General features: G+C 44.3%; 1 protein-coding gene across 1 annotated transcript in view; it reads right to left on the bottom strand.

Moving 5' to 3' along the window:
* The window catches only part of LOC115163089 (signal-induced proliferation-associated 1-like protein 2), a gene marked incomplete in the record, with an annotated part of 359,029 nt that overhangs the window by 20,785 nt on the left and 323,964 nt on the right, over positions 1-14,280 (bottom strand). Inside the window, 1 exon segment of the mRNA XM_029714698.1 lies at positions 7,229-7,448. Within this exon segment, the coding sequence (XP_029570558.1) occupies positions 7,229-7,448 (220 nt within the window).

Below are 14,280 nucleotides of genomic sequence, written 5' to 3'. Positions count from 1 at the left end.
TAACGTGTTTGGGATAGGGGGCAGTATTGAGAATTTTGGAAAAAATATGTGCCCATTTTTAACTGCCTCCTACACCAACTCAGAAGCTAGAATATGCATATTATTGTTCAGGTTTGGATAGAAAACACACTAAAGTTTCTAAAACTGTTTGAATGGTGTCTGTGAGTATAACAGAACTCCTATGGCAGGCAAAAACCTGACAAGGTTTCATGCAGGAAGTGGCCTGTCTGACAAGGAGTCGTGCGTCTTGCATCTGTTTATTGAAGAGTAAGGATCTTAGCTGTAACGTGACAATTCCTAGGGCTCCAATAGGCTCTCAGAACCCGGGAAAAACCTGAACGATGACGAGGCGGCCTCTGGCTGAAACAGATTATCGCCTTTTCCAAGTGGCCGATCAGAGGACCATTGAATGAGGCGCGTGCACGATTCGCCCCCGTGGAGAAATTTCATTCGGCTGTTTAGGCTCATTGCAGATTCCCGGTCGGAATATTATCGCTTTTCTACGAGATAAATGGCATAAAAATTGGTTTTAAACAGCGGTTGACATGCTTCAAAGTACGGTAATGGAATATTTAGACATTTTTTGTCACGCCATGCGCCATGCTCGTGACCGTGATGTAGCATTCTGATAGTGTCTAGAACTCACGAACAAAACGTCGCTGTTTGGATATAACGATGGATTATTTGGGACCAAACCTACATTTGTTATTGAAGTAGAAGTCCTGGGAGTGCATTCTGACGAAGAACAGGAAAGGTAAGAACATTTTTCTTATAGGAAATGTGATTTTGGTGAAGGCTGAACTGGGTGGGTGTCTAAATAGCTAGCCCGTGATGGCTGGGCTATGTACTTAGAATATTGCAAAATGTGCTTCATCCGAAAAGCTATTTTAAAATCGGACATATCGAGTGCATAGAGGAGTAATGTATCTATAATTCTTAAAATAATTGTTATGCTTTTTGTGAACGTTTATCGTGAGTAATTTAGCAAACTGTTAGTAAATTCCCCGGAAGTTTGCGGGGGTATGCTTTTTCTGAACGTCACATGCTAATGTAAAAAGCTGTTTTTTGATATAAATATGAACTTGATTGAACAGACATGCATGTATTGTATAACATAATGTCCTAGGTGTGTCATCTGATGAAGATCATAAAAGGTTAGTGCTGCATTTAGCTGTGGTTTGGGTTTTTTGTGACATCATATGCTAGCTTGAAAAATGGGTGTCTGATTATTTCTGGCTGGGCACTCTCCTGACATAATCTAATGTTTTGCTTTCGTTGTAAAGCCTTTTTGAAATCGGACAGTGTGGTTAGATTAAGGAGAGTCTTTAAATAGCTGTAAAATAGTCATATGTTTGAGAAATTGAAGTAATAGTATTTCAAACGATTCAAAAATCGCGCCACTGAATTCAGGTGGCTGTTACGTAGGTGGGACGAATTCGTCCCACATGCGCCAGAGAGATTAAATAATCCCATTACAGCATCTCTCCTCTGAAGAAGCTCTCTGAAGGGCGATAAATGGCTTGTCACACTGGATGTCTTCATGTCTCAGTCAACAACCCCTTTCTTTCAATTTCAATTTCAATTTAAGGGGCTTTAATGTATATGTTTACATCGCCAAAGCAAGCCAAAAAGATAAACAAAAGTGAAATAAACAAAAAAGATATATATAATTAAACAGTACACTCACAAAAGTTCCAAAGGAATAGAGACATTTCAAATGTCATATTATGTCTATATACAGTGTTGTAACGATGTGAAAATAGTTAAAGTACAAAACGGAAAATAAAGAAACATAAATATGGGTTGTATTTACAATGGTGTTTGTTCTTCACTGGTTGACCTTTTCTTGTGGCAACAGGTCACACATCGTGCTGCTGTGATGGCACACTGTTATTTCACCAAAATTGGGTTTGTTTTCTAATTCTTTGTGGATCTATGTAATCTGAGGGAAATATGTGTCTCTAATATGGTCATACATTTGGAAGGAGGTTAGGAAGTGCAGCTCAGTTTCCACCTCATTTTGTGGGCAGTGTGCACATAGCCTGTCTTCTCTTGAGAGCCAGGTCTGCCTATGGCGGCCTTTCTCAATAGCAAGGCTATGCTCACTGAGTCTGTACATAGTCAAAGCTTTCTTTAAATTTGGGTTAGTCACAGTGGTCATTTTTTCTGCCACTGTGCACTCTCTGTTTAGGGACAAATAACATTCAAGTTTGCTCATTCTAGTTTTACTTTCCAATGTGTCAAATAATTATATTTTTGTTTTCTCATGATTTGGTTGCGTCTAATTGTGTTGCTGTCCTGGGGCTCTGTGGCGTCTGTTTGTGAACAGAGCCCCAGGACCAGCTTGCTTAGGGGAGTCTTCTCTATGTTAATCTCTCTGTAGGGGATGGATTTGTTATGGAAGGTTTGGGAATTACTTCCTTTTAGGTGGTTGTAGAATTTAACGACTTGTTTCTGGATTTTGATAATCAGCAGGTATTGGTCTAATTCTGCTCTGCATTCATTAGGTTTTAGGTTGTACTCTTTCCCTCCCTATCCTTTCACTTCCACTATATCTGCTTTTCTCTCTCTTCCCTCCTCTCTCTTCCCTCCTCTCCGCTCTCTCTTCCCTCCTCTCCTCTCTCTCTCTTCCCTTCCCTTCTCTCTCTCTCTCTCTCTCTCTCTGACTCTCTGTCCTCCCTCCTCTCCTCTCTCTCCCTTGGTCGCTCTATCTCTCCCTCTCTCTCTCTCTCTTTGTCTCTCTCTTGCTTGCTCTCTCCCTCTCTTTCAGCACTCTCCTTGACAGACAGGGAACGCAATACACAGGCTCTTATTTCATAGAGAAGGCTTTGAGAGCGAGAAATTTGAGTCTCTCAGACTCAGAGTGATCAACTATTTACCAAATTGGCAGGTTTTAGTGTGGGGGAGAAAGATAGAGAGAAGAGAGAGCTCGTAACAGCTACCCTTCACAACAATCAGGCATCCATCAGGCATGACAGTTACGAGAAGGCAACGGGAAAAGAGACAGCTGAGGGTGAAGGGAGAAGAACCAGCTAAGAGGGTGAATAGAAATGACTACCGCCCTGTAGCACTCACTTCCGTCACCATGAAGTGCTTTGAGAGACTAGTCAAGGATATCACCTCCACCCTACCTGACACCCTAGACCCACTCCAATTTGCTTACCGACCAAATAGGTCCACAGACGACGCAATCGCCATCACACTGCACACTGCCCTATCCCATCTGGACAAGAGGAATACCTAGGTAAGAATGCTGTTCATCGATTACAGCTCAGCATTTAACACCGTAGTACCCTCCAAACTCATCATTAAGCTTGAGGCCCTGGGTCTCGACCCCGCCCAATGCAACTGGGTCCTGGACTTCCTGACGGGCCGCCCCCAGGTTGGTGAGGGTAGGTAACAACATCTCCACCCCGCTGATCCTCAACACTGGGGCACCACAAGGGTGCGTTCTCAGCCCTCTCCTGTACTCCCTGTTCACCCACGACTGCGTGGCCATGCATGCCTCCAACTCAATTATCAAGTTTGCAGACGACACAACAGTGGTAGGCTTGATTACCAACAACGACGAGACGGCCTACAGGGAGGAGGTGAGGGCCCTCGGAATGTGGTGTCAGGAAAATAACCTCGCACTCAATGTCAACAAAACAAAAGAGATGATCGTGGACTTCAGGAAACAGCAGAGGGAGCACCCCCCTATCCACATCGATGGGACAGTAGTGGAGAGGGTGGAGAGTTTTAAGTTCCTCGGCGTACACATCACGGACAAACTGAAATGGTTCACCCACACAGACAGCATGGTGAAGAAGGCGCAACAGCGCCTCTTCAACCTCAGGAGGCTGAAGAAATTCGGCTTGTCACCAAAAACCCTCACAAACTTTTACAGATGCACAATCGAGAGCATCCTGTTGGGCTGTATCACCGCCTGGTATGGCAGCTGCTCCGCCCATAACCGGAAGGCTCTCCAGAGGGTAGTGAGGTCTGCACAACGCATCACCGGGTGCAAACTACCTGCCCTCCAGGACACCTACACCACCCAATGTCACAGGAAGGCCAAAAAGATCATTAAGGACATCAACCACCCGAGCCACTGCCTGTTCACCCCGCTATCATCCAGAAGGTGAGGTCAGTACAGGTGCATCAAAGCTGGAACCGAGAGACTGAAAAACAGCTTCTATCTCAAGGCCATCAGACTGTTAAACAGCCATCACTAACATTGAGTGGCTGCGGCCAACATACTGACTCAACTCAAGCCACTTTAATAATGGAAAAATTGATGTAATCAATTTATCACTTGCCACTTTATATTATTTATATTAGATAATGTTTACATAACCTACATTATTCATCTCATATGTATATACTGTACGCTATACCATCTACTGCATCTTGACATCTTGATGTATTAGATGTATAACTAGCCACTTTAAATAATGCCATTTAATATAATGTTTTCATAACCTACATTACTCATCTCATATGTATATACTGTACTCCATACCATCTATTACATCTTGCCTATGCCGTTCGGCCATCACTCATTTATATATTTTTATGTACATATTCGTATTCATTCCTTTACACTTGTGTGTACAAGGTAGTTGTTGTTGAATTGGTAGATTACTTGTTAGATAATACTGCATGGTTGGAACTAGAAGCACAAGCATTTCGCTACACTCGCATTAACATCTGCTAACCATGTGTATGTGACAAATAAATTTGATTTGATTTAGAGAAGAACTAGCTAAGAGGGTGAATAGAGAAGAACCAGCTAAGAGGGTAGAGAGAGAAGAACCAGCTAAGAGGGTTAATAGAGAAGAACCAGCTAAGAGGGTAAAGAGAGGAGAACCAGCTAAGAGGATGAAGAGAGAAGAACCAGCTAAGAGGGTGAAGAGAGAAGAACCAGCAAAGAGGGTGAAGAGAGAAGAACCAGCTAAGAGGGCTAAGAAAGAATAACCAGCTAAGAGGGTGAAGAGAGAAGAACCAGCTAACAGGGTAAAGAGATAAGAACCATCTAAGAGAGAAGAACCAGCAAAGAGGGTGAAGAGAGAAGATCCAGCTAAGAGGGCTAAGAGAGAAGAACCAGCTAACAGGGTAAAGAGATAAGAACCAGCTAAGAGAGAAGAACCAGCAAAGAGGGTGAAGAGAGAAGAACCAGCTAAGAGGGCTAAGAAAGAATAACCAGCTAAGAGGGTGAAGAGAGAAGAACCAGCTAAGAGGGTAAAGAGAGAAGAACCAGCTAAGAGGGTGAAGAGAGAAGAACCAGCTAAGAGGGTGATGAGAGAAGAACCAGCTAAGAGAGTGAAGAGAGAAGAACCAGCTAAGAGGGTGAAGAGAGAAGAACCAGCTAAGAGGGTGAAGAGTGAAGAACCAGCTAACAGGGTAAAGAGATAAGAACCAGCTAAGAGAGAAGAACCAGCAAAGAGAGTGAAGAGAGAAGAACCAGCTAAGAGGGCTAAGAGAGAATAACCAGCTAAGAGGGTGAAAAGAGAAGAACCAGCTAAGAAGGTTAATAGAGAAGAACCAGCAAAGAGGGTGAAGAGAGAAGAACCAGCTAACAGGGTAAAGAGATTAGAACCAGCTAAGAGGGTAAAGAGAGAATAACCAGCTAAGAAGGTGAAGAGAGAAGAACCAGCTAAGAGGGTGATGAGAGAAGAATCAGCTAAGAAGGTTAATAGAGAAGAACCAGCTAAGAGGGTAAAGAGAGAAGAACCAGCTTAGAGTGAAGAACCAGCAAAGAGGGTGAAGAGAGAAAAAACAGCTAAGAGGGCGAAGAGAGAAGAACCAGCTAACAGGGTAAAGAGATAAGAACCAGCTACGAGAGAAGAACCAGCAAAGAGGGTGAAGAGAGAAGAACCAGCTAAGAGGGCTAAGAGAGAAGAACCAGCTAAGAGGGTGAAGAGAGAAGAACCAGCTAAGAGTGAAGAACCAGCAAAGAAGGTGAAGAGAGAAGAACCAGCTAAGAGGGCTAAGAGAGAAGAACCAGCTAAGAGGGTAAAGAGAGAAGAACCAGCTAAGAGTGAAGAACCAGCAAAGAGGGTGAAGAGAGAAGAACCAGCTAAGAGGGTGAAGAGAGAAGAACCAGCTAACAGGGTAAAGAGATAAGAACCAGCTAAGAGAGAAGAACCAGCAAAGAGGGTGAAGAGAGAAGAACCAGCTAAGAGGGTGAAGAGAGAAGAACCAGCTACAGGGTATAGAGATAAGAACCAGCTAAGAGGGTAAAGAGAGAATAACCAGCTAAGAGGGTGAAGAGAGAAGAACCAGCTAAGAGGGTGATGAGAGAAGAACCAGCTAAGAAGGTTAATAGAGAAGAACCAGCTAAGAGGGTAAAGAGAGGAACCAGCAAAGAGGGTGAAAAGAGAAGAACCAGCTAAGAGAGTGAAGAGAGAAGAACCAGCTAAGAGGGTAAAGAGAGAAAAACCAGCTAAGAGGGTGAAGAGAGAAGAACCAGCTAAGAGAGAAGAACCAGCAAAGAGGGTGAAGAGAGAAGAACCAACTAAGAGGGTGAATAGAGAAGAACCAGCTAAGAGGGTAAAGAGAGAAGAACCACTTAAGAGGGTAAAGAGAGAAGAACCACCTAAAAGGGTTAAGAGAGAAGAACCAGCTAAGAGGTTGAAAAGAGAAGAACCAGCTAAGAGGTTGAATAGAGAAGAACCAGCTAAGAGGGTAAATAGAGAAGAACCAGCTAAGAGAGAAAAAACAGCTAAGAGGGTGAAGAGAGAAGAACCAGCTAAGAGGGCTAAGAGAGAAGAACCAGCTAAGAGGGCAAACAGAGAAGAACCAGCTAAGAGGGTGAATAGAGAAGAACCAGCTAAGAGGGTGAACAGCAGCACTTCAAAGACATTCTCTTTATCTCAACAGAGCACTGAATACCAATATGGAAATGAAACCGAGGAAGGGAGAGGAGAGACGGACAGGGTCTGACAGGTGAACAGGACATTCTGTATGACTGCCAGTGTAGCTGTCCTAATGAGGCTTGACCATGTTCACGTCAGAGACCTCCTCCTCTCAGCTGGTCAGTCTAGTCTAGTGAGGACACGTCTCTCCAACTCATGCATTTTCAGATGGCCTGGTGCTCTCTCAGTGTGAGTGCTTTTAAAGCTTTCAGTCTCAGCGAGGGAGCTTTAGCTGGCTGTGACACGTCTTAATGCACACTTAATGACAGACACACTAGCTACATCTCCATTGTGTGTGTGCGTGTGTGTGGATGTGTTTGTGCAACACTTACTCCTGAGGTTGGAGCCCCCCTGTCCTGGCATGCGTGGTGGCAGGGTGGCGTGATAGGGTGGAGTGGTGGAGAACAGAATATCATTGGGCAGCGCCTGGTCCAGCATGGAACTATGGGAGGAGGCGTAGGACGAGCCCTTCCTGTTGCTGCTACACACACTCTCGTCTGATAGGGTACGGTACAGGGAGCGCCGTGGTGATAGGCTGCCCGTCGCAGACATCTGGGGAGGGGGGGGGGGCAGAACACATCAACACACATTCACAACAAGAGCAGATGACCATCTGTTCCTTCCCAGCTAACAACAAATTCCCAGAAATGTAGAGAACGTTCCCTTAAGAGTCTCATTAGATTATTAACTAATGTTTTCATAGGAATGTTCCCCTGATGTGCAAGGAATGTTTCCAAGAGACCATTACCTTAATGTCAAATAGGACTTACCCAGAATGTGGTTACCATGTTCTCAGAATGTAAGCTCTGGGGGCCACCAGCCCTCAGAGTCCCCCCCCCAAGAGCTGCCACCAATCCCCGCCCCCAAGCAATACTTGTAAAACGTTTGTATAAGTGAATCTTTTATAGACAGGATTAGTGCTTTTATATTTAATAATCTCAACCCACACAGTTCATATTCATTATATAGATAGGTACGCTTTATCTTGTCTGGTTTATGAAAAAAGACAATTTTGAAAAATGTTGAAAAACAAATCATCAGGAGTAGGCAGCGCCATAAGTGAGTAAAGTGAAATATGACTAAAGAGTTAATCAGTGTAATTGTTCCATAAATAGACAGGTGTTTACCTCTCCATGGTTGCAGGATCTTGTCTATTTTTACTAGGATTCTATTGAAATTAATTGTGGAGAGCTTATTTATATCTTTTGTGATATGAATACCGAGTATGTTTACTTCACAGTCAGCCCATTTTATAGGTAAACTGCATGGTAATTGAAAAGTATTATTTTTTGAAGATCTAATACGTAATATTGTACACTTATCATAATTAGGTTTTAGTCCAAAAACATTTGCTAGCTCTTCAATGAGATATTGCAGGCATCTAGCTTGCGGACTTAATATAAAACTTGAGTCATCAGCATACATGGACACCTTTGTTTTTAAGCCTTGGATTTCTAATCCTCTAAGGTTGTTATTTGATCAAATTTTAAAAGCTAGCATTTCATTTCAAATAGCATTTCAATGGCCATAACGAATGTTTAACTCCTCTTGACAATTCAAAACTCTCTGAGAAGTAGCTGCTATTTACTGTTTTACACCAGGGTTTGCTATGCATTACTTTTACCCATTTGATAAGAAACTCACCAAAATGGAAAAAATCCAGGCCTTTATAAATAAAATCCTGTATTATTTTACTTTATCATAGTTCTTTTCAAAATCCGTTATAAATTCCAGGGCTGCTTCTTCGAGGTTTCATGTTTTTCTAGCAGTTGTCGTATATTATCTCCAGTGTATCGTCCATGTAAAAAACCTGTCTGATCAGGATGAACAATATCTGGTAAAACCTTTCTGATTCTGAGTGCTATACATTTCACTAGTAGTTTTGCATCACAACATTGAAGGCCAATTAGATGATGATCCGATCGCATTCTGTCTCCTATCAATACTTTAACTTTTGATGCAAGAGAGAAAGAGACAAGAAAGTAGTCAAGACGACTAGCTTGATTAAGTCTCCTCAATGTATATCTCACTAGGTGAGTTTTTTTGTCTCCAAATAATCTTTGTAAATTATATCATAAATAGGACTGTTGGAATTATGTCACACATGCATGAAATAAAAAAATCTCACTCCAATACATTTTAAAAGAAAGTTAGCAAAAAAATGTTAAGATCTTGCTTCCATGAAAAATGAAAGAGTCCAGCGAGGATAGGAAGGGAGGAAAAAGACCTGAGCTACTTGGTTTGTCCTCTGACAAATCAACTGTAAATTTCGGTGTTCCTCAAGGTTCCGTTTTAGGACCACTATTGTTTTCACTATATATTTTACCTCTTGGGGATGTCATTCGAAAACATAATGTTAAATTTCACTGCTATGCGGATGACACACAGCTGTACATTTCAATGAAACATGGTGAAGCCCCAAAATTGCCCTCGCTAGAAGCCTGTGTCTCAAACATAAGGAAGTGGATGGCTGCAAACTTTATACTTTTAAACTCGGACAAAACAGAGATGCTTGTTCTAGGTCCCAAGAAACAAAGAGATCTTCTGTTGAATCTGACAATTAATCTGGATGGTTGTACAGTCGTCTCAAATAAAACTGTGAAGGACCTCGGCGTTACTCTGGACCCTGATCTCTCTTTTGAAGAACATATCAAGACTGTTTCAAGGACAGCTTTTTTCCATCTACGTAACATTGCAAAAATCAGAAACTTTCTATCCAAAAATGACGCAGAAAAATGTATCCATGCCTTTGTTACTTCTAGGTTGGACTACTGCAATGCTCTACTTTCCGGCTACCCGGATAAAGCACTAAATAAACTTCAGTTAGTGCTAAATACGGCTGCTAGAATCCTGACTAGAACCAAAAAAAATGGATCATATTACTCCAGTGCTAGCCTCCCTACACTGGCTTCCTGTTAAGGCAAGGGCTGATTTCAAGGTTTTACTGCTAACCTACGAAGCATTACATGGGCTTGCTCCTACCTATCTTTCCCATTTAGTCCTGCCGTACATACCTACACGTATGCTACGGTCACAAGACGCGGGCCTCCTAATTGTCCCTAGAATTTCTAAGCAAACAGCTGGAGGCAGGGCTTTCTCCTATAGAGCTCCATTTTTATGGAATAGTCTGCCTACCCATGTGAGAGACACAGACTCAGTCTCAACCTTTAAGTCTTTACTGAAGACACATCTCTTCAGTAAGTCCTATGATTAAGTGTAGTCTGGCCCAGGGGTGGCCAGACTACCCCTATTACAGGGGCTGAGTCACTGGCTTACTGGTGTTCTTCCATGCCGTCCCTGGGAGGGGTGCGTCACTTGAGTGGGTTGAGTCACTGACGTGGTCTTCCTGTCTGGGTTGGCGCCCCCCCCCCCCTTGGGTTGTGCCGTGGCGGAGATCTTTGTGGGCTATACTCTGCCTTGTCTCGGGATGGTAAGTTGGTGGTTGGAGATATCCCTCCAGTGGTGTGGGGGCTGTGCTTTGGCAAAGTGGGTGGGGTTATATCCTACCTGTTTGGCCCTGTCCGGGGGTTTCATCGGAGGGGGCCACAGTTTCTCCTGACCCCTCCTGTCTCAGCCTCCAGTATTTATGCTGCAGTAGTTTATGTGTTGGGGGGCTAGTGTCAGTCTGTCACATCTGGAGTATTTCTCTTGTCTTTTCCGGTGTCCTGTGTGAATTTAAATATGCTCTCTCTAATTCTCTCTTTCTCTCTTTCGGAGGACCTGAGCCCTAGGACCATGCCTCAGGACTACCTGGCTTGATGACTCCTTGCTGTCCCCAGTCCACCTGGCCGTGCTGCTGCTCCAGTTCCAACTGTTCTGCCTGTGGCTATGGAACCCTGACCTGTTCACCGGACGTGCTACCTGTCCCAGACCTGCTGTCCCAGACCTGCTGGAACCCTGACCTGTTCACTGGACATGCTACCTGTCCCAGACCTGCTGTTTTCAACTCTCTAGAGACAGCAGGAGCGGTAGAGATACTCTCAAAGATCGTCTATGAAAAAGCCAACTGACACTTACTCTTGTGTTACTGACTTGTTGCACCCTCGACAACTACTATGATTCTTATTATTTGACCATGCTGGTCATTTATGAACATTTAAACATCTTGGCCATGTGCTGTTATAATCTCCACCCGGCACAACCAGAAGAGGATTGGCCACCCCTCATAGCCTGGTTCCTCTCTAGGTTTCTTCCTAGGTTTTGGCCTTTCTAAGGAGTTTTTTCCTAGCCACTGTGCTTCTACACCTGCATTGCTTGCTGTTTGGGGTTTTAGGCTGGGTTTCTGTACAGCACTTTGAGATATCAGCTGATGTAAGAAAGGCTATATAAATCAATTTGATTTGATTTGATTATCAGCGTAAAGCTGAGTGACTCACTCATTCGTGGCATTGAATCAAAGTAAATATGTACCAACATTTGTTCTGATAGTCTTTAATAAAGAAATGTTTAGACCAGGTTAATCTGCTCATGTTGTGTGTGTTTAATGAAAATATAAACAAAATGAATCAAATAAATCCTATTCATAATGAATAATCAGATCTCTTTATTTAAATTTTTTTGTAAGAGTTAATTTTATCTTTTTAGACAATACAAAACATCACACCTGCCAGACCCACCTGCTCACACACCCATCTCCGGCACCCGCATCACTTTCCGCCACATGGCCTCAAACTGCACCATTTGGGTTTAACCTTCTGAATGAATGATTATAATGAAGATGGAAGCCGCCACTTAATGAGTTCAGAGAGCCGATCCGTTACCCAACAAAGTAATATCAATGTATTTAGCCTAATTGTTTTATATACTAAATATACTAAAATAAGAATAACTTCAAAAACAGTCCATCCATCACTGGATTTCTTCAAATATCTGTGTAGGAAAAATGTGTAATCCACCGTGCCTGGTTGCAGGCTCACAGCTGCTCTCTGAAACCACACATCCATTTGAAGGTGATGCTTTATCCTTTGAACCACACAACTACCAGGTGGTCAGTAGGCCTCTTGAAGCGATAGAGGAAATCAACAAGATCCACAAGTGTTATTTCACAATAGCTGGTAGCTGATTTGTTTTGACTGATGCAGAACTCTAGTGCAATAGGAGACTGACTGAAGCATTCATTATTTTACAAAACGAAAGTCTAATAGGGTAGTCTAATAACTCAGTTAGGTGTGAAAAATACCCCAATTTGTGCCACAGTTTAGACTACTGATAGATGCTGTGGTCAGTCAGAGTTGAGTCCTATTGTAAAGTGTAGCCTAACGGCCAAAAAATGGCAAACTTGCAATGTATTTGTCACATCCTGACCCTAGTAAGATGTCATTTTCTATAGTAGAGTAGGTCAGGGCATGACAGGGGGTGTTTTGTGTTTTTCTATTTCTATGTTTAGTTCTATGTTTTCTATTTCTATGTTGTTGTTTTTTGGGTTGATCTCCAATTGGAGGCAGCTGGTCCTCATTGCCTCTGATTGGAGATCATATTTAAGTAGGGGTTTTTCTTCCTGGGTTTTGTGGTAAGTTGCATTCTGTTTAGTCTTTGTACCTGACAGAACTGTAAGATGCTCATTTCCTTTTGTTATTTTGTTATTCATGTTTTGAGTTAATAAATTCATCATGACCCCCTCAACACGATGCGTTTTGGTCCTCTCTATACGACGCCCGTTACAGAACTGCCCACCGCAACTGGATCAAGCAGCGTGCTCGTGAGGAGATGGATACCTGGTCTCTGGAGGAGAGACTAGAGAGGGTAAACTGGACTTGGGGCCAAGTAATAGACAGATATAGAAGCCTGCCAGGGAGGCACGAGAGGCTACAGAAACACAAAGAACATTTTTTGGGGGGCACATGGAGCAGTCGGCGGATCCGAGGAGCAAACCAGAGCCAATCCGGGAGAAGAGGGAAAATTTGGAGAAGGTAGAAATGGGAGAGTTTTTGAGTTGGTGGAGGACGCATGAGTTTTTCCCAAAGGAACGTGTTGTCAGTTTGGTGCCACATGAGTCAGCTCCCCGTACTCATCCTGAGAAGTGTGTGGAAGTTCCGGAACAAGTGATACCGGCGATACACACCAGGTCTCCAGTAAGTCTCAACAGCCCGGTATGTCCTGTGCCAGCATCTCGCAATCTCTCTCCAGTGAACTTCCAAATCCCAGTATGTACCTTGCCTGCTCCTTGCACTCTCTTTCCAGTGCGCCTCCAAAGCCCAGTATGTCCTGTGCCTGCTCCTCGCACTCTCCCTCCAGTGCACTTCCACAGCCCAGTACGTCCAGTGCCTCGTCCAGTGCCTCCTCGCCGCACTCGACCTGAGGTGCGTGTCATCAGCCCGGTGCCACCTGTACCGGTACCACGCATCAGACCTCCGGTGCGCCTCCACAGCCCAGTACGTCCTGTGCCTGCTCCTCGCACTCTCCCTCCAGTACGCTTCCACAGCCCAGTACGTCCTGTGCCTCCTCCCCGCACTCGACCTGAGGTGCGTGTCATCAGCCTGGTGCCACCTGTACCGGTCCCACGCATCAGACCTCCGGTGCGCCTCCACAGCCCAGTACGTCCTGTGCCTGCTCCTCGCACTCTCCCTCCAGTGTGCTTCCACAGCCCAGTATGTTCTGTACTTCCTCCCCGCACTCGACCTGAGGTGCGTGTTACCAGTCTGGCGCCACCTATGTCAGTCCCACGCATCAGACCTCTAGCGACGCTCCATAGCCCGGAGCCTCCAGCAACGCTCCCCAGCCCAGACTCTTCAGCGGCGGCCCGCAGCCCAGAACCTCCAGCAGCGGCCTCCAGTCCGGAGCCTCCAGCGGCGGCCCGCAGCCCAGAACCTCCAGCAATGATCTACAGTCCGGTTCCTCCGACGACGATCCACGGTCCGGTGGTACTAGAGCGGAGGGATCAACGGGTGGAGCGGGGAGTACGCCCAGAACCGGAGCCGCCTCCTATGCTGGAGGTTAAGGTTAGGTGGACTGATTTGAGCCACCATAGACAATTATCACCCTCCCTACCCTCCCTTTTTGTTTTGTGTTTTTTTTGGGGGTTGTTGCATTCGGAGTCTGCACCTTTGGGGGGAGGGGGGGGTGCTGTCACGTCCTGACCCTAGTAAGATGTCATTTTCTATAGTAGAGTAGGTCAGGGCGTGACGGGGTGTTTTGTGTTTTTCTATTTCTAGGTTTAGTTCTAGGTTTTCTATTTCTATGTTGTTGTTTTTTCGGGTTGATCTCCAATTGGAGGCAGCTGGTCCTCGTTGCCTCTGATTGGAGATCATAAATGAATCATAAATGAATCATGAGTACTCAACACGCTGCTTTTTGGTCCCCTCTATAAGACGCCGTTACAGTATCTAATTTCTAACTCAATATCAAATAATGTGTCTTCAACCCTACATTATAATATAACTCAGCC

This window comes from Salmo trutta, chromosome 2, assembly GCF_901001165.1.
Source record: "Salmo trutta chromosome 2, fSalTru1.1, whole genome shotgun sequence".
NCBI lineage: Eukaryota > Metazoa > Chordata > Actinopteri > Salmoniformes > Salmonidae > Salmo > Salmo trutta.
This window is presented reverse-complemented; position numbering and strand designations above follow the sequence as displayed.